Source organism: Alnus glutinosa, chromosome 14 (genome assembly GCF_958979055.1).
Source record: "Alnus glutinosa chromosome 14, dhAlnGlut1.1, whole genome shotgun sequence".
Lineage (NCBI taxonomy): Eukaryota > Viridiplantae > Streptophyta > Magnoliopsida > Fagales > Betulaceae > Alnus > Alnus glutinosa.
Window position 1 is genome coordinate 22,821,610 of NC_084899.1, and position 16,948 is coordinate 22,838,557.

Sequence of the window (16,948 nt, forward strand, 5' to 3'; positions counted from 1 at the left end):
GTTCAAATTTAAGAAAATTCGGGCAAGTGATTGTGAGAGACCACTTATGAGACCCACCTGAGTAAATAAAAATTTAGTTATCCAACCACTTATCCGGTCAGGTAGGTCCTATAAGTAGTCTCTCACAATCACCTGCTTAAATTCGAGCAGATTTTTTTTTTTTTTTTGAGAAATATGATGATTTTATAAATTAAAGAGAATACTCTTGTTTAGCAAGTACAATACTTTGAATGGGGGGATGACATCCATCCATCCACACCTGTTTTAACCTTTGAGACAAGGCTACCTTAGCCAACCGGTGAGTAGTATTATTTGTCACCCGACTAACATGCTGAACAACATGAGAAGCAAATCCACGGAGAATTTCCTTAAAATCTTCTATCAAATTTCCAAAAAGACTCCAATAGTAAGTATTCTTATTCAACTCCAGAACCACCTGTTGTGAATCCCTTTCAAAGAGAACATGTTGTCATCCCTGTTCTCAACAGAATCTGATTATCCTCCATGCATATAATTTGAGATGATCTAATCCGCTTGTAAATGGACATTTATGAGATATGATGAATTTTAGTAAAGAATCTTTAAACTCTAATTTGAAAATGAAGATCCATTTGAATATATATATATATATATATTTGATTAAATGAAGTTTATTTCTTCCATAAAAAAAAGGGATATGAAGATCCATTTTATGTCGTTATATGGAATTATTTAATGCTAAAAAACCTAAGATTTTTTAGGTAAAGTTTCATTAACTTTACATAACAATAAATTAACGATATTGAGATATGTTTTACAATGCCAAAAAATAGATGAAAATATGTTTATATTTTTACTTTTTTGCCTAAAATGTTGATAAACGGTTAATCTCCATTTTATTCTAAGTTTCACTATAAATAATATTGTTATTGAATTATATATATAAAAACATAGAAATTATCTTTAAAACATGAGATTGTCAGAAATGACTTTAAAATCATTGAATTCCCAAAAGGTAAAGAACAAAATTTGTTCATTTGACCTGAAAAAAAATGCTAATTAACTTCAGAATTTAGTTACCATCTCTCAATTTACCAAAAAAAAAAAAAACCTGTTTCCAAATTATGGGTGGGCATTGGTTCGGTCGGTTCAATTAAGTTGGTTTTCGGTTCGGTTAACCGTTTGTCGGTGAAGTCGGTGAATTCATTGACTTCATTATGACAAACTATATTTTTTAAATTCTCGTTTAAGCGGTTAATTAGTCGGTCAGTAGACAGTCGATTAAGTCGAAATAACAAATGCAGAGTTTTTCTTGAAGAAACAACAAATTAATGGAAAATTAAACCTATTTGACTGACCATATATAACTAGATGCAACAGATCGAAGTCAGAAGCTGTATATTAAGAGGAAGTTGTATATCATTATATGCTTATTTTAAAGGAACAGTACATGATTTCGAATTTTCAATCATTTTTTCTCTTGATTCCAGCAAGGCCAATTTTACCAACCTTCTAACCAACCATTGCAACAGTGAATCATTCATTTTTGTTAGTTTCTGAGGGGGAGGGGGACGTAGGTGGCTGCGTTGACTTCAAATATGAGGGTTAGAATTCGCCGATTTGGTTGAAATGCGGAAAGAGGTTGAAAATGCGAAATGAGGAATGTGTCTTAGGGTTAGCCAAAAAAGATAAATATATAATCTTTTAAAACTACGTTGTTTCAACTGTAATGAAACGACATTGTTTTGATTTTTTTTTTTTTTTTTTTTTTTTTTTTTTTTTTTAAAATATCATACAAAACGACGTCGTTTCGTTTGTATCGATTCGGTTAATCAGTTGGTTAAAGGGCAGGTCGGTACCAAATCAACTTTCAGAATAAAATTTTATACCAACTATCGAACAAAAATTAGTCGGTAGAGTCGATAGGCAGTCGATAGCGGTTCGGGGGCGATCGGTAGGCAGTAGTTAGATATTTTGCCTACCCCTATCTCAAATCTCTCTCAAAATTAAAATTTTTATTTGAAAAAAAGACAGCCCCAAAATTTAAATTTACAAATAATAATAATAATAATAATAATAATAATAATAATGCATCTATTTCCTTACTGTGAATGGAAACGCGTATAGTCGGTTAATAGATTACTATAAAAGAGTCCCATGACTCCCATTCATTCCTAACGTCTAGGATTTTGGTTCTCCGTGTGTCTCGTCTCTCTGTTTTCTCTCTCAAACTCAAAGTTCTCAATCACAATCACTCTAAGCTTTCAGTTTCTGATCATCGATTTCTTCGACGAAGGCGACATAAAAGGATGTTGACGAAGGTGAGATTTCTTAATGATGAAAAAATAACTTTGTGGTTTTTTTCTTTTTCTGATTTCTTGGGTTTTCTCGGCAGCCAAACGGGGCTTCAGATTATAGTTCTTTTGTTTTTCAAGCATGGGTTTCGGCGTCTTTTTGTGTTTTCATTAAACCCTATGTTTGTTTGCCATAGAAAGCAAGAAAGGAAAGAAAAAGATTCAAGATTTTGAACCTTTTTCTCCCCTTTGTTTCTTGTTTCTGTTTCTTTGTTTTGGTTTATAAAGAGGGGTAAATATAGATACGCCCATCGTGTTCAAGACTCGAAATATTGGGTTTTAACGGCGGTCAAACAGGACCTTAGTTGATAATCTTTTTCTTTTCATACTTTGTTGACGGAGTCGTCTAGTTTTTTTACTTAACCCTTGTTTGGTTGCTGAAAATTGCAAGAAACGAAAGAAAAAGGCATCAAAATCAAAATATTTTCGTTCATTTATTTCCTTTTTGGTTTCTGAAAAGGGTCAATACTTAGATTAATTAAGTTTGCAAGGTTTTCTCGGCAGCCAAACAGGTTTTAGTTGATGATTTTTTTCTTTTCATACTTCGATTAAGATGTTCTCTAGATTCGAAATCTTGTTTTCTATCTACTGCATCAAAACCATATAAGTTGCATTGAAATACTTATTTGAAAAACCATTGCCAGAAGAAGTATGAAAAACTATATATCATGGGAGAATGAGGAACTACCTATCAGAATTCTATAGGATGTGGGATTGGGGAAATTAGTTCTGTGTATCTTGGTTTATGTGTTCCATAGAGCCTTATATTGAAAATATCTTTTTTGTTTTAGCTGCTGGAGAGCTGAAACTAAAACTGAATTCTGAAATTTGTTGCAGAGAACTGCAAGTTTTAAGCCTGTGCAATCTACTGTCTCCTTGATGAAGAGTGCCTCCAAAAATCCTTTCAACAACCCTGTTTCACTAGTCCGGTTAGCTATCAAATTCTATACCTGTTTGAATTTCACTGCTTCCCAATTGTTTTTATTTGATTAAAAAAAACTACTTCTTTCTTTTATTTTAATTTTATTAGTTTCTGGTTTTTGACATAAATTCTTATGGGGTTTGTGTGTAGGGATGAGCCTGAGAAAGTGTTGATTCGACCTGAATGTCAAAATCTATGAATATGTTTCCAGCGATGAAGTTTCGGATTTTTATCTGGAGAGTGAAGGCAGTGGGAAGAAGGGGGAGGAGGGAAATATAGCAAAATCAAGCCAGTCTAAGTCTTTTTCAGAAGATAGTCACCAGAATTGCAGGGACAGTGATGATGAGTATGATGAACTATACCTAGAGGATAGTGATCTTGATGATATTGATAATCCCAATGACCAAGATGACATTGGGGGACTAATGGATAATGGCTTGTATGAGGATGCTGATGATGGAATTGTGGAATTGAGGAGAATGATTTCTGCAGCTCATGTGTTCACTGAGGAGTTTGATAGTCCTATGCCAATAAGTGGTTTGCATGCCTGCGAAGTGAAGTCTTTCGGGTCTGCAAGAGGTAGGCGTAGTTCTGTTCATGCCGTGCTGAACCCAGTAGAAAATCTCAGTCAGTGGAGAGCTGTTAAAGCTTGATGTCCACCTCCTCCATTGAGAACTGGTAAAGAGAACTTTAATTTGTTTCAAATCAAGAACCCCAGGTTCCCTTCAGTTCAGAGCCCAGTGTAAATGAATATTCATTCAGTTTCAAGTTGAAAGCTGGTCAAGCGAAGAAGTCAAATCATAATACACCAAGGAGTTCTTCAACTCGAAGCCCAGATGAGATGTCCACCATAGGCACTGCTAGGACCTACTGGAAGCACACTATCCCTTCCTTTGTAGGAAAAGATAAAACATATGGTTCTATGGTTGTGCAGGATAAGAGAATGAATCAGTTGGAAAAAGTGAAGATGTCCACCATAGGCACTGCTAGGACCTAGCTACTGGAAGCACACTATCCCTTCCTTTGTAGGGAGAGATAAAACATATGGTTCTATGGTTGTGCAGGATAAGAGAATGAATTAGTTTGGAAAAGTGAAGCCAACCGGGTCTAACCCATATGCTCGAGATAGGAGTACTTCTCATAATCCTCCCTTGATGCCGGTTGAAAATCTTGCTCGGTGAAAGCTCTTAAAGCTAAAGGGCAACGGAATTGAGGCCTCAAAAAGAGAATTTTGTTTCTAATCATGAATCCCGGGCCCCCTTTTAATTCAAGCCAAGTTTCAAGGAAATATCAATCAGTGTCAAGTCCAAACTGATCAAGCCAAGAAAGTTAAACCAAGAAACAGTGAGAGGAGGTGTTGATCAGAACGAGTGACTTGGTATTCATCAAGTCAAGTGCAGCTGTATTCTCAATTCCATTGTGTTTTTGGAATACTTCAGCACCGGTGTTGAAGTTCTTTTCCAAGTTGGAGTGCGTGGGCTACGTTAGCTTTTCTAGCCCTTTGTGGTGTTGGATTACTTCTACAATACAAGCTGGAAAAGGAGAGAGCAACTGACTTTCATGCTCTATAAAAGCATGATCTGGCTCTCTTGTTTAGTGTGCCAAAAAAAAAAAAAAACAAACAATTGAGAGAACGAAGAAGGTGAGGGCATCAAAAGAAAAAGAGTTTTTATTTTTTGTTATTATTCTCCTTTTGGGTAAAAGTGAGAATCGGATGTAATGGGGCATTTGGGTTTGAGTGGTTTTCATGCCCTGTTACTTTCTTGTACTCATATTTTGATAGTGGATTTTCTCCGGGTCGTCTCTGCCAGTGGATGTAGGCTTATTAAGCCGAACCACTTAAATCTTGGTGTCGTGTGTGATTGCTTATCTTTGTTATTTTGCGTTCTTCTTATTTTCACTAGTCTTGGATAAAAGCATTAATTTCCTAACACGAGGTATACTAGTAGAAGTGTTGTTGATAATTGATTTGTAGCAACTATACTATAAAGTAAGGTCAATTTAATTTTGTATGGCAGTTGCTGGCTGTTGTAATTTCTTGACTTTTTTTATACAAATTCAATTCATTTCTTGTGAAGGCCAATTTTAGTTTTGTACACAGTGCTGGCTGTTGTAATTTCTTGGCATTTTTATACAATTCAATTTTCATTCTTTGTGAAGGTTAATTAAGTTTTGTACACGGTTGTGCTGCATTTCATTGCTCTTGTGAGATTGATTTGCTTTATAGTTGGATTCGATCCGTAGAAATTATTTGCCTATTTGGGAGCAGGACATGTAGGTTTTGGGCCTCTTTATCAAGAGCCTTTCTACACATCCTCTCCTCATCCTCCACTATCACCATTTTATAATAAAAATCAATTTTTTTAAGGAAAAGAGGGTGATGAGGGGGATGAGTGGAGGATCTTTAGCATTTCTCCTTTATCAAATCATCCTCCGTTTGGGTCACAGTTCGGGCTGTTTGGGGCTTGTTTATGAAAAAGAATCACCCTCCGTTTGAGTCACAGTTCGGGCTGTTTTGGGCCTGTTTATGAAAAAGATGTGTTTTGGGCCTCTTGAAGTTACATAAATCAGCCCATACAACCAAATTTATTATAAAAATGTTTTGCTTCTGTTTTGGGCCTCCTCAATACCACATACCATAAATTATAGCATTACTCATTTTTGTCAATTTTTTTTTTCCTCTTGCATTTTCCAACCTACCGAACAGGGAATTATAGCGTATGTTATTCGTCCATAAGATTAGATTTTGAGGCATTTTCTATTATTAGATTCTTTTCCATCATTTTTTTTTGTAGATAATTATGACTCAAAAACCTTTGGCTATTAAAGAAATTGAAAACCCCTTGATTTCTTTACATGAAGAAAGAAAGGGAACTGGTTTAAAAACTAATAGTTAAAAGAATTTGGAAAAAATTGAATAAATGCTTCTAGAAATAAGTCTTCACAAGAATTCTCCCTCTCCTGAAGCTACTTCTTCAACTGTTAACAATGTCTGTGCTATTAAACACAGCAAAGGTAAGGAAGTTTTTATTGATGAGTCGGATGATTTTGAAGAATTTTATTCTGAAGGATCCAACTTATCCACTGATATTGATATTAAAATTCTTGAAGAAAATTTTGGGCAATTTGATGTTTTTCTCCAAAACTCCAAAGGATTTTTAAAACCAAACCCGTTAATTTTACCAAAAATTTGTATAATAAACCCACTCCTCCTGATTTACAATTTGAAGAAAGGTTTTCTCAAAACCAATTTTCTGTTTCTGCTGATAAATTGTATGAGTGGAATATTGATGGTTTGTCTGAACAAGAAATTCTTAATAAGATGAATCACGTGTCTATGGTTACTAATGCTTACATGACTAATCATAGTCTTACTGATTTTGAAATTGTTGAATTATTAACCATTGGATTCTCCGGTACTCTTAACAATAGGTGAGATAAACATCTCACTCAAGAGTCGAAGATCCAGATTGAATCTTCTAATAAAAATGTTTTTAAGTTTGGTTGCAATAAATCTTGTTGAGAAAATAAATTTTGTAATGTTATTTCCAAAGAGGAAGAACAAGAAAATTTATTACTCACTTTAATTTCAAAAGGGATAATTGTACCGTTGGTCCCTAGGGTTGGCCATAATTATTTTTCACTCCATGTGGTTCAAAAAGTTTATGGGAGATCCTCGTCGTAACCAATAATTACGAATCACTCCCTAAACCAATTTTCCATCCACTAGGTAAACAGATTCTGTTAGTCAGCCACGTCACACCCAATAGGAAGTAGACAAGTGTCCATTACAATAAAAAAAATATAAATATTTGTTTTAAAAAAAAAAATGTAAAAAAAACAAAGGGGTGGTTGCCCACCGACAGCCACCCACCCCGACCAAGCGCACCACCCCCGGCCACCTATCAGGGTGGTCGCGGCCTCCCCCAGGGGCTGGGGCCAAAGCCACCCCCAGCCACTGGGAGTGGCCGCACGCCACCCTTAACCATTGGGGTGGCTACGTGCCACCCCTTTGATTTATTTTTTTTAAAAAAATATTTATATTTTATTTTTTTTATTGTAATTGACACATGTCGGCTTCCTATTGGGTGTGACGTGGCTGACTAATAGAATCTGTTAACCTAATAGATGGAAAATTGGTCCAGGGAGTGAATTGGTAATTATTGTTTACTACGATGACCTCCCATGAACTTTTTGAACTACTAGGAGTGACAAAATAATTATGGTCAACCCTAAGGACAATGGTGCAATTATCCCATTTCAAAAATTGAAAATGATGAGTTAAAAGATTAATATCTTAAAAAACTCAAGAAAACAATGAAAAATGATTTTGATAAACCTGTTAAAACAAAAATCTCTCTTGACGAAACTTTGGAAAGATTTTCCAAACAAAAATGCAAAGTAATTAATATATCAGAGTTGCAACAAGAGATACGTAATATCAATAAAGAAATTGTTGATTTAAAAAACGATATGCATCATGTTAAGACTAATAATCATGACTTAAATCGTCAACTATTAATGATGAATCTTCAAAAAAAATTTCAAGAAGAAAAACTTGAAGATTTAAAAATTGAAGAACTTTTTGATACCCAAGATGAGCATTCTAATGATCATCCAGAATCCAGCAATGGAGCAATTTCTTCCAATAAAGCTTTGAAATATGTTAAACTCACTAGGAGTATCATACCTCCTAAGTGGTATTCCAAAGTTACTATTATTGTTGCAAAATATTATTCTTTTGATGATATTGCTTTGATTGACTTTGGTTCAGATATGAATTGCATTCAGGAAGGGTTAGTCCCTAGTAAATATTTTGAAAAATTCACTGAAAGATTAAATTCTGCTAGTGGTGATACTCTCCATATTAAATATGAGTTAAGCAAAGATTATGTTTGCCAGGATGATGTTTGTTTTCCCATTCCTTATGTGCTTGTTAAAAATATGAGTAGTTATAAAGTAATTCTTGTGAATCATTTCCTTTATTTACTTTATCCCATTTCTACTATTAATGAAACTGGTATAACAACTGTTAAAATGAGTTCAGAAGTAAAATTTACTTTTGCATCCAGAATAGATATCGAATTGGACCAGTTAAACTTGGTCACTACTAAAACCAAACATTTGAATTTTTTAAAACAAAGAACTCAAATACAAGAGAATTGCCCAGCAACACTCTGATAAACTGTTGCAATCTAAGATTGATGCTTTTAATAACAAACTTGTTGATACTGTTTGTTCCGATCTTCCAAATGCTTTTTGGCATAGGAAGAAACATATTGTTGATTTACCTTATGTTAAGGATTTTTCTAAAAAGAAAATTCCTACTAAAGTTAGGCCCATTCAAATGAATGCCAGAAATTTAAAATTTTGTCAAAAAGAAATTGCTGACTTGCTAGCGAAAATCATTATTTGCAATAGTAAGTCCCCTTGGTCTTCTGCTGCTTTTTTAGTTATGAGAAATACTGAGCTCGAAAGAGGTACCCCGAGGTTAGTAATTAATTACAAACCTCTTAATGATGTGTTAGAATGGATCAAGTACGCCATACCTAACTGGAAAGACTTTGTTAGCCGTCTTAGCGAAGCCTTAGTCTTTTCTAAGTTTGATATGAAGTCTGGATTTTGGCAAATCCAAATTATTGAAAAAGATAGGCACAAAACTATCTTCATCACGCCCTTTGGACACTATAAGTGTAATGTTATGCCTTTTGGCCTAAAAATGCCCCTAGTAAGTTCCAAAACATCATGATTGACATTCTCAATCCTTTCAGCCATTTCATTATTGTCTATATTGATGATGTTCTTGTCTACTCCAAATCCATTGAGGAGCATTGGAAACATTTGAAATTGTTTCTAGATATCATTAAGGATACTGGACTTCTTGTTTCTGGTAAAAAGATTAAACTTTTTCAAACCAAGATTTGATTCCTTGGTTTTGACATTTCTGAAGGACAAATCCGTCATATTGATCGAGCTATTGAATTTGCTAACAAATTCCTTGAAATTATCACTGATAAAAATCAACTCCAGAGATTTCTCGGATCGTTGAACTACATTGTTGATTTCTATAAAGATCTGAGGAAATACTGCAAATCCTTGTTTGACAGGTTGCAAAGCAATCCTCCTCCTTGGACTAAAGTTCACACTTCACTTGTTAAAGAGATTAAAACTCATGTTAAATCTCTTCCTTGTTTGGGAATTCTCACTGATAATGCTTTCAAAATTGTTGAAATTGATGCCTCTGACATTGGTTATGGAGGAATTCTGAAACAAATTGTTTCATCGGCTAGGATCTTCCGAACAAATTTGAAAAATAAACAAAACTAACAAAATTGTTCGATTCCATTCCGGATCCTGGAATAATGCACAAAAGAATTATAGTACTATTAAGAAAGAAATTCTTTCATTGCTCTTTGCATTACCAAATTTCAATATGATTTATTAAATCAAAAATTTTTGTTACAAATTGATTGCAAATTTGCAAAATATGTTTTGAAAAAAGACATTGAAAATATTGCATCAAAACAAATCTTTGCTAGATGGCAAGCTATTTTAAGTGTTTTTGATTTTGATATTGAATATATTAAAGGTATTAACTTTTCTATTCCTGATTTTCTTTCTCGTGAATTTTTGCAGTGCCACCATAGCAAGTAAAAAGGATTGAGGAAAAGGAAAACTTATTAATCATCCTCTGACCATCAAGTCAGAGTCTTCTCCTATTGTTTCACCTAATCTGATTTATTAAATCAAAATTTTTTGTTACAAATTGATTGCAAATTTGCAAAATATGTTTTGAAAAAAGACGTTGAAAATATTGCATCAAAACAAATCTTTGATGCAACAATAGACAACACTATTGACTGCTACAGTATTGCTACAGTACTGTTGCACGCTGCTCTATTTTTTTTTGGTAATAATTTCTTCCCTTTTTACTCTTTGTTATTGGCCTATAAATAAGGACAAAGCCTTTGGGGTAAGGCATAAGCTTTTAGACGGAAATCTCCCAACTCTAGCTCTCTCACTCTCTTGCTATCTTATTTTGTTATCTTACTCTTGTTGATCTTACGATCATTTTCGTAATAATCATTGTTAATCCTGTAAGTATTTCCTATTGAAATAAAATTGCAGTTTGTTAAAATTATTTTACTTAATTTATCATTTTTTGCATTCCTGCAAGGCTCGTTTGACCGCCTGATTACCCTATCTCTGCATCATATTTACTATTATTGTTATTGTTGTTTTACACACACTCAATATGTATATATAATCGATGGTTGTCAAAATCGCTACAACTACCCCATATCTAAAAGCTTAATTAAAAACTAAACTAAGGCTTCCCCCTCCCATATTGAATGAAAACGAAAAGGAAAAAATGAAAAAAGAAAGAAAGAAAGAAAGTAAAAACTAAGGTAAATGCAATTGGTCCAAGCGTGATGTGAAAAAAAAGTTTTTCTTTTTTAAAAAAAGAGGCTTATTTCGAACATGAAATAAATGGACTAAATTAGCTTATTTCGAACATTATCCAAAGGAACAGGAAGTGAAATTGTCAGGATTTGTGAAATGGTTCAAAATAAATTTTATATATTTAATGGTGTATATATTTTCATATAATTTAAATAAAATTTTAAATGGTGTGTGATCACCATATTTAAATAACATGGTACCATATAAATGCAACCTTACTTTCATCGAAAAAGTACTCATCTCTTCGGATGTGGCTGTATATAATTTGATCAGTGTTCACTTTGGGTAATGCTATAAGGAGGACTAGAGAGTCATTTTTGTGTCTTCTCAAATATCATGTGGATTTAAAATTATCATTAAATCAAAATCTAATAATAATCATCTAAAAAAAAACTCTAGTCCTCCTTATAGCATTATTCGTCCATTTTTGACAAAAATCTCTTCTCCGCCCCCAAAAATTGGAAGAAAACATTAATTGAAGCTTTAAATTAAAAAAACAAATCCCAAAAAAATGCAATTACACTGGGTACAAAAGGCCTCAATTGGATATTTGGACCGAAATGCAAAAATGAAAAGCCTACCCAATCACAATGGGCTGAAAGAGCATTGGGCTTATGAACATCTCTGAGAGCTTCTGCTTAGCCCAATATACAGAAGAAGAAAAAAAACCCCTAGTTATGCAGCTTATGCTGTTCAATATGACCCTGGCTTGTAAATGGACATTTATAAGATATGATGAATTTTAGTAAAGGATCTTTAAACTCTAATTTCAATATGAAGATCCATTTTATGTCATCATATGGAATTATTTAATGCTAAAAAACGTAAGATTTTTTTAGGTAAGGTTTTATTAACTTAGAGTACTAGTAACAGATACTCTATAGGTGGGTTTCTTCTCTAAATAGAGGGGAAAATGTTAAAAAAAATATATCTGCAACACATTCCCTATAATTCCCTGAGAATTGGGAATGTTACAGTGCTTCTCAATGAGTAAAAGGAACCAAAAGAGCTTCTCCGTGATTATTATAAGAGAAATGCTATGTGTACCAAATTTTTACAAATAAAAGCTTACAAACTGACGTGGACCCTCATATGAGAGTCCACGTCAGTTTGATGGTAAAATTATTCAAAATAAATAGACAAAAATACCCTTTCCCGGTTGAACCCAGTCCTTGTCTCCCCATCTTCGGCAATCTCTCTCTCCCCCTTCTCACCGGTTCGGCCACCAGATTTTTGATCGGATCCTGCCGAAAACCCACGCTCGGCCGGCGTGGGTTTGTGAGTTCCGGCCGGATCTGAGAGTTTCGACCAAAACCCACTCTCGGCCGGCGTGAGTTTGAGAGAGATTCGGCCGAATCCCACGCACAGCCGGATCTCACCAGATTTGGCAAAATCCCAAGCACGATGGGATCTCACCAGATCCGGCCGAAACTCAGAGATCCGGCTATATCCAACGCATGACCAGATCTCTGTTTCCGGGCAGATCTCTTTGAGAGATCCGGCCGAATCCCACGCTCAGCCGGATCTCATATCCGGCTGGATCCTTGGGCGTGTTGGCTGCTGGTGATCGGGGCTGGGGTTTTTCTAACATGGCTGGAGGACCGGCTGTTCGGCGAGCTTGATTTTTCCGGCGATGGGAAAGAGATTTAGATCGGCATTTTTCTTTGGTGTAGGTTTTTGTGGTTTTGAAAGGGCATTTTCATCTTATGACAAATGCCGTATCAGTTTGTAAAAGTGTTAGTACCTCTAGCATTTCTCTTATTATAATCATAAACTCAATTCTCTCTCCTCTCATTTCTCTTTTCCTTCTCTACCCTCACCTCTCTCCTTATTCTCTAAATTTAGAGAAAATATTCAGGTATATGCGGCTAGTGCACTTAGTACATAACGATAACGATAATGAGATATGTTTTACAATGCCAAAAAAATAAATGAAAATATGTTTATATTTCTACTCTTTTGCCGAAAATGTTGATAAAGGGTAAATCTTCATTTTATTCCAAGTTTCACTATAAATTATATTGTTATTGAATTATATATATATATATATATATATAAACATAGAAATTATCTTTAAAACATGAGATTGTCAGAAATAAGTTTAAAATCATTGAATTCCCAAAAGGTGAAGAAGAAAATTTGTTCATTTGACCTGAAAAAAAATACTAATTAACTTGAGAATTTAGTTACCATCTCTCTATTTACCAAAATATATATATAAAAGGAAAAAAAAAATAAAATAATGCATAGAAGAAAAAAAAAATCTAAAATTATGCCAAAATTTACTTTTAAAAAAAATCTGTTTCCAAATCACCCTCTAAATTAAAATTTTTATTTGAAAAAAGACAGCCCCCAAATTTTAATTTACAAAAAAAAGAAAATTAAATAAAAATAATAATAATGCATCTATTTCCTTATTGCATGTGAAAGGAAACGCGTAGAGTCGGTTAATAGATTACTATAAAAGAGTCCCATGACCCCCATTCATTCCTATAACGGCTAGGTTTTTGGTTCTCTGCGGGTCTCGTCTCTCTGTTTCCTCTCTCAAACTCAAAGTTCTCAATCACAATCACTCTAAGCTTAATGATCATCAATTTCTTCGACGAAGGCGAGATAAAAGGATGTTGACGAAGGTGAGATTTCTTAATGATGAAAAAAGACCTTGTGGTTTTTTTCTTTTTCTGATTTCTCGGGTTTTCTCGGCAGCCAAACAGGGCTTCAGATTATAGTTCCTTCGTTTTTCAAGCATGGGTTACAGCGTCTTTTTGTGTTTTCATTAAAACCTATGTTTGTTTGTGATAGAAAGCAAGAAAGGAAAGAAAAAGATTCAAGATTTTGAATCTTTTTCTCCCTTTGTTTCTTGTTTCTGTTTCTTTGTTTTGGTTTATAAAGAGGGGTAAAAATAGATACGCCCAGTGTGTTCAAGACTCGAAATATTGGGTTTTAACGGCGGTCAAACAGGACCTTAGTTGATAATCTTTTTCTTTTCATACTTTGTTGACGGAGTCGTCTAGTTTTTTTCCTTAACCCTTGTTTGGTTGCTGAAAATTGCAAGAAACGAAAGAAAAAGGCATCAAAATTAAAAAAAATTCGGACCGTTATTTCTTTTTTGGTTTCTGAAAAGGGTCAATACTTAGATTAATTAAGTTTGCAAGGTTTTCTCGGCAGCCAAACAGGTTTTAGTTGATGATTGTTTTCTTTTCATACTTCGATTAAGATGTTGTCTAGATTCGAAATCTTGTTTTCTATCTACTGCATCAAAACCATAAAAGTTGCATTGAAATACTTCTTTGAAAAAACATTGCCAGAAGAAGTATGAAAAACTGTATATCAGAATCCTATAGGATGTGGGATTGGGGAACCTAGTTCTGTGTATCTTGGTTTATGTGTTCCATAGAGCCTTATATTGAAAATATCTTTTTTGTTTTAGCTGCTGGAGAACTGAAACTAAAACTGAATTCTGAAATTTGTTGCAGAGAACTGCAAGTTTTAAGCCTGTGCAATCTACTGTCTCTTTGATGAAGAGTGCCTCCAAAAATCCTTTCAACAACCCGGTTTCACTAGTCCGGTTAGCTATCAAATTCTATACCTGTTTGAATTTCACTGCTTCCCAATTGTTTTTATTTGATTAAAAAAGCTATTTCTTTCTTTTCTTTTATTTTTTATTTGTTTCTGGTTTTTGACAAAAATTCTGATGGGGTTTGTGTGTAGGGATGAGCCTGAGAAAGTGTTGAGCTTTAAGGCCAAAAAGAAAGTTACATTCGACCCGAATGTCAAAATCTATGAGTATGTTTCCCGCGATGAAGCTTCGGATTTTTATCTGGAGAGTGAAGGCAGTGGGAAGAAGGGGGGAGGAGGGAAATATAGCAAAATCAAGCTAGTGCAAGTCTTTTTCAGAAGATAGTTACCAGAATTGCAGGGACAGTGATGATGAGTATGATGAACTATACCATGAGGATAGTGATCTTGATGATATTGATGATCCCAATGACCAAGATGACATTGGGGGACTAATGGATAATGGCTTGTATGAGGATGCTGATGATGGAATTGTGGAATTGAGGAGAATGATTTCTGCAGCTCATGTGTTCACTGAGGAGTTTGATAGTCCTATGCCAATATATGGTTTGCATGCCTGCGAAGTGAAGTCTTTCGGGTCTGCAAGAGGTAGGCGTAGTTATGTTCATGCCGTGCTGAACCCAGCAGAAAATCTCAGTCAGTGGAGAGCTGTTAAAGCTTGATGTCCACCTCCTCTCCATTGAGAACTGGTAAAGAGAACTTTGTTTCAAATCAAGAACCCCAGGTTCCCTTCAGTTCAGAGCCCAGTGTAAATGAATATTCATTCAGTTTCAAGTTGAAAGTTGATCAAGCGAAGAAGTCAAATCATAAAACACCAAGGAGTTCTTCAACTCGAAGCCCTGACGAGATGTCCACCATAGGCACCGCTAGGACCTACTGGAAGCACACTATCCCTTCCTTCGTAGGAAAAGATAAAACATATGGTTCTATGGTTGTGCAGGATAAGAGAATGAATCAGTTGGGAAAAGTGAAGATGTCCACCATAGGCACTGCTAGGACCTACTGGAAGCACACTATCCCTTCCTTCGTAGGAAAAGATAAAACATATGGTTCTATGGTTGTGCAGGATAAGAGAATGAATCAGTTGGGAAAAGTGAAGATGTCGACCATAGGCACTGCTGGGACCTACTGGAAGCACACTATCCCTTCCTTTGTAGGGAGAGATAAAACATATGGTTCTATGGTTGTGCAGGATAAGAGAATGAATCAGTTTGGAAAAGTGAAGCCAACCGGGTCTAACCCATATGCTCGAGATAGGAGTACTTCTCATAATCCTCCCTTGATGCCGGTTGAAAATCTTGCTTGGTGGAAAGCTCTTAAAGCTAAAGGGCAACGGAATTGAGGCCTCAAAATGAGAATTTTTTTCTAATCATGAATCCCGGGCCCCCTTTTAATTCAAGCCAAGTTTCAAGGAAATATCAATCAGTGCCCAGTCCAAACTGATCAAGCCAAGAAAGTTAAACCAAGAAACAGCAAGGAGGTGTTGAGAACGTGTGACTTGGTATTCATCAAGTCAAGTGGGCCAGCTGTATTCTCCATTCCATTGTGTTTTTGGAATACTTCAGCAACGGTTTTGGAGTCCTTTTCCAAGAAGTTGGAGTGTGTGGGCTACGTTAGCTTTTCTATCCCTTTGTGATTTTGGATTACTTCTACAATTCAAGCCGGAAAAGGAGAGAGCAACCAAATTTCATGCTCTATAAAAGCATGATCTGACTCTCTTGTTTAGTGTGCCAAAAAAAAAAAAATACAATTGAGAGAACGAAGAAGGTGAGGCATCAAAAGAAAAAAGAGTTTTTATTTTTTTGTTATTATTCTCCTTTTGGGTAAAAGTGAGAATCGGATGTAATGGGGCATTTGGGTTTGAGTGGTTTTCACGCCCTGTTACTTTCTTGTACTCATATTTTGATAGTGGATTTTCTCCGGGTCGTCTCCGCCAGTGGATGTAGGCTTATTAAGCCGAACCACTTAAATCTTGGTGTCGTGTGTGATTGCTTATCTTTATTATTTTGTGTTCTTATTTTAATTGGTCTTGAGTAATAAGATTAATTTCCTAACCCGAGGTATACTAATAGAAGTGCTGTTGTTAATGTTGTTTTGTGGCAAATAAACTATAAAGTAAGGTCAATTTAATTTTGTATGGCAGTTGCTGGCTGTTTTAATTTCTTGACTTTTTTATACAATTCAATTCATTTCTTGTGAAGGCCAATTTTAGTTTTGTACACTGTGCTGGCTGTTGTAATTTCTTGGCATTTTTATACAATTCAATTTTCATTCTTTGTGAAGGTTAATTAAGTTTTGTACATGCTTGTGCTGCATTTCATTGCTCTTGCGAGATTGATTTGCTTTATCGTTGGATTTGATCCATTGAAATTATTGCCTATTTGGGAACATGACAGGTGGGTTTTGCCTATTCATAAAGTGTCATGAAAAAATCGTCCTTTATGAATGTAACATAAACCTCTTAAACAAGACAAAACATTAAAACATTCTAAGATAAAAGCCAAGCCCAGGAAGAAACATTCTAGATCCCGTAACCCAATTTTGTCATTTTTTTTTTTCATTTTTTGTTTTCCCTTTCGCTTTTTCCAACCTACCAAACAGGGAATTACAACGTATGTTATTAGTCCATAAGATTAGATTTTGTGGCATA

The 16,948-nt window shown here is 34.8% G+C and overlaps 1 protein-coding gene across 5 annotated transcripts; it reads left to right on the forward strand.

Annotated features, from left to right (window-relative positions):
- Positions 1–2,163: 2,163 nt before the first annotated feature.
- Positions 2,164–16,494, forward strand: LOC133857932 (uncharacterized). 5 transcript variants are annotated; one of them, XR_009898398.1, is made up of 3 exons: positions 2,164–2,300; positions 3,171–3,262; positions 3,406–4,998. XR_009898398.1 is itself a non-coding variant. In XM_062293325.1 (3 exons), exon 3 carries the CDS (start codon positions 14,960–14,962, stop codon positions 15,638–15,640), a length of 681 nt encoding a protein of 226 aa, XP_062149309.1. In that variant the 5' UTR covers positions 2,164–2,300; positions 14,196–14,287; positions 14,431–14,959; the 3' UTR covers positions 15,641–16,494. The 5 variants fall into 5 exon arrangements, 4 of the variants coding, with proteins under 4 accessions (XP_062149309.1, XP_062149311.1, XP_062149308.1 ...); XM_062293325.1 differs by lacking the exons at positions 3,171–3,262; positions 3,406–4,998 and adding exons at positions 14,196–14,287; positions 14,431–16,494; XM_062293327.1 differs by lacking the exons at positions 3,171–3,262; positions 3,406–4,998 and adding exons at positions 14,196–14,287; positions 14,431–16,493.
- The last annotated feature ends 454 nt before the right edge of the window (positions 16,495–16,948 follow it).